Source organism: Gavialis gangeticus, unplaced genomic scaffold (assembly GCF_001723915.1).
Source record: "Gavialis gangeticus isolate Ggan-Ray unplaced genomic scaffold, GavGan_comp1, whole genome shotgun sequence".
NCBI classification, from domain to species: domain Eukaryota; kingdom Metazoa; phylum Chordata; order Crocodylia; family Gavialidae; genus Gavialis; species Gavialis gangeticus.
In genome coordinates this window covers 67,101,740-67,104,391 of record NW_017728993.1, presented here as the reverse complement: position 1 = coordinate 67,104,391, position 2,652 = coordinate 67,101,740, and the positions used below count along the sequence as shown (strand labels likewise).

The 2,652-nt window shown below is 41.0% G+C and overlaps 1 protein-coding gene across 2 annotated transcripts in view; it reads right to left on the bottom strand.

Annotated features, from left to right (window-relative positions):
• Positions 1-6: 6 nt before the first annotated feature.
• The window catches only part of PRRX1 (paired related homeobox 1), a 110,636-nt gene continuing 107,990 nt past the window's right edge, over positions 7-2,652 (bottom strand). The window contains exon 4 of one of the 2 annotated variants that reach the window (XM_019501909.1): positions 7-250. In XM_019501909.1, the coding sequence (XP_019357454.1) occupies positions 112-250 (139 nt within the window). In that variant the 3' untranslated portion in view covers positions 7-111. The other variant, XM_019501911.1, reaches the window with a different exon arrangement.

The following is a 2,652-nucleotide window of genomic DNA, read 5'->3' as shown; positions in this document are numbered from 1 at the left end:
TGTGTGTGTGTGTGTGTGTGTGTGTGTGTGTGGCCCTCTCTTTCTGAACAAGTTGCTAAGCAGGACAGGTGTCATTTTATTTTTCCCTTCTTTAAGACTTAGCAGCAGTCTTTAATTGACTGTTGGCACCTGATTCCTCTGTAAACTATATTCCTTTGCCTTCAGTCTCAGGTTGGCAATACTGTTGGCCATGTTCATGCCCTGTGCTGGGCTAGTATTGGTACATGTGGCGGAATAGGTAGCCATAGCACTGTAGAAGAGAGAGAAAAGGGAGAAAAAGAAAAAAAAAATCAATCAGAACGTTTTAAAATTCAAATGAAAGCTGTATTTGAGCTTGAAAGTGGTAGCTAAGTGAACAGGTATTGGCCTGATATGTGCCCAGGTGTATAATGCTTTGTTTTACTGAAGACAGCCTTTCTGAGAGGGAGTGAAGTAGCCATATTTTAGCACACAGCAATTCATCTATCTAAGACTATATGAAGTGTGCACTGCTCCATACACACTAAACCCCTGGCTAGAAGAAGTGTAGCAATGTCCACACATTGCTCAGGGCAGACTCATCAGCACTGCTGAGTGACTAAAAATATATACAGTACAAAGTCATTATAATGAACCCCCTTGGGATTGGGAAAAAAAAGTTCATTAAGAGAGGGTGTTCACTATAATAGGGTTAGTCAATTGGCTGCATTGTCGTTGGCAGTCCCTCGATACAAGGATGACAGTCTTCCAGTAAATGGGAAAGTCATCGGTGAGTCCATAGGTGATTGAGGAGGCCAATCCAAGATCCTCACGTTCGACTGGCTGTATCACAATAATGAGAAAAATGTTGGTTCCTGCTGTTGGGATCATTAAAAGCTAGGGTTTGTTAACAAACAGGGTTCACTATAATAAGGATGGACGTTATTATTTGTCCTAAATTGCTTATTTCAGTAAAGCAGACCCATTAAACAAGATTCTTGTTGGCGGTTTGTTAAATTCTACCCCCCGCAAAAAAGGCCAGCCTGGAATTGCATACAGCTTCATGTATGGAACAACATGCACTTTCCCATCCCAGACAATTTCTGTCAGACTCTCATGCTTACTGTTATTTTCTGTCTGTCTCTAGTGTTTGTTGAGTAACGGGGCCAAGAAGAGAAAGCTGAGCTTCATACCAATAGCCACCAAGACACAGAAAGGACCAAGAACACCCACATGTCTCCCTGCTTAGTCTTGATGCTGTATTGATAGCAGTCCATGACTTAGCTCTAGGAAAAGCTCTCTGGGTGCTCCTGAGAGTTTAGCAATGATTTGAATCAGAATTTGTGGTTCCCACTAAATGTAAAAGCTGTTTTCTTTGCGTTCTTGATGGAACTGTGGGGGGTGGCAAACAGGTTTTATCACTGAGTAAGACCTCATCAGTATTTCCATCAGGAAGTTTTATTCCCACTGTTCTTTTTTCTATTGCTTCCTTTTTTGGGTCAGACTAAAGTGGTAAGTCTCTTTGAAACCACCATGCTTCAACAGCACAAGAAAACTTTTAATGGGGATGAGAAGTGGTGCATAAATTCATTGTGGAGCCAGTTGCCACTTAACAACTTGGGACCTGTTCTTGTGAACGAATGTGGATTTAGCATGCAGCAGGCAGTGCATACATGACCTTCTCTTTAAGGGCCTGATCCAAAACTACTTTTCATCAGTGAAAGTCTGTCCACTGACTTCCAATAATCACTGGAACAAGTTCATAGCTGGAACATTATAAAAGCTTGCACTGTTTCTACTGCATATTAATTTTGTGACTGGAAAATACATATATAAGGTTATGCAGGGAAATATTATGAAGGAAAGGATCAAACAGCATTAAGGATGAATCAGAGTGAATGAAACATGAATCCATGTGAACTTTTGTTCTCAAACATAAATTTAAACCTTTAACCCTGAACCTTAACTGATGATAAAAAATGCTTGGCTATAATTTTGTTGTGCTGTAGCCATAGTTAGAATCCCCAGTCACAGACCAGGCCCCTACTGTGCTTGCTGCTGCATCAACACAGAATATAATGATGATCCCCAGTACAACAAACTATTTTACATTTTTGTGCTATATCTACCTTTCCAGATTATGACTCAAACAAAAGTAAATTCCCTTGGTCCCATGAGATTCCCAGATTTATTGTGTCATTTAAATAAATACAGTGCACTGAATGAATTAGAGATGGCTTGACTGTCCTTTTTATCATAGGCACCTCAGTTAAGGAGCATCATCCAATCACCTTGGATTTGGGTCTTTGTCAAGGCTGGTCCCAGTTCTCTGTGATTTTTAATACTACAAGTTTCTGTTCTTAAAGCTTATAATGGAACATAACGTGCAAATAGGGTGGGAAACACCCTTGAGCACTGGACCTTGAACCACTTGTGCCCTTAAAACAAGTACTGTTCGGGACTTAACCAGAATATGAACATGTGCTTGTGCTGGTACTATACACAAGATGAATTGACACACACCTTGCTGGGGTTATTTGACCCCAGCAGTCTTTTCTGCCCAGAGCAGGGTGACCGGACCCGATGATCTCATGAGGTCCCTTCTAGCCCTAACCTTCTGAGAACCTGTGAATTTGCCCCTCAGAATTTTCAAGACCCTGCATCAGTAACTTGAAGTGTAGCATCTCTCAGTAA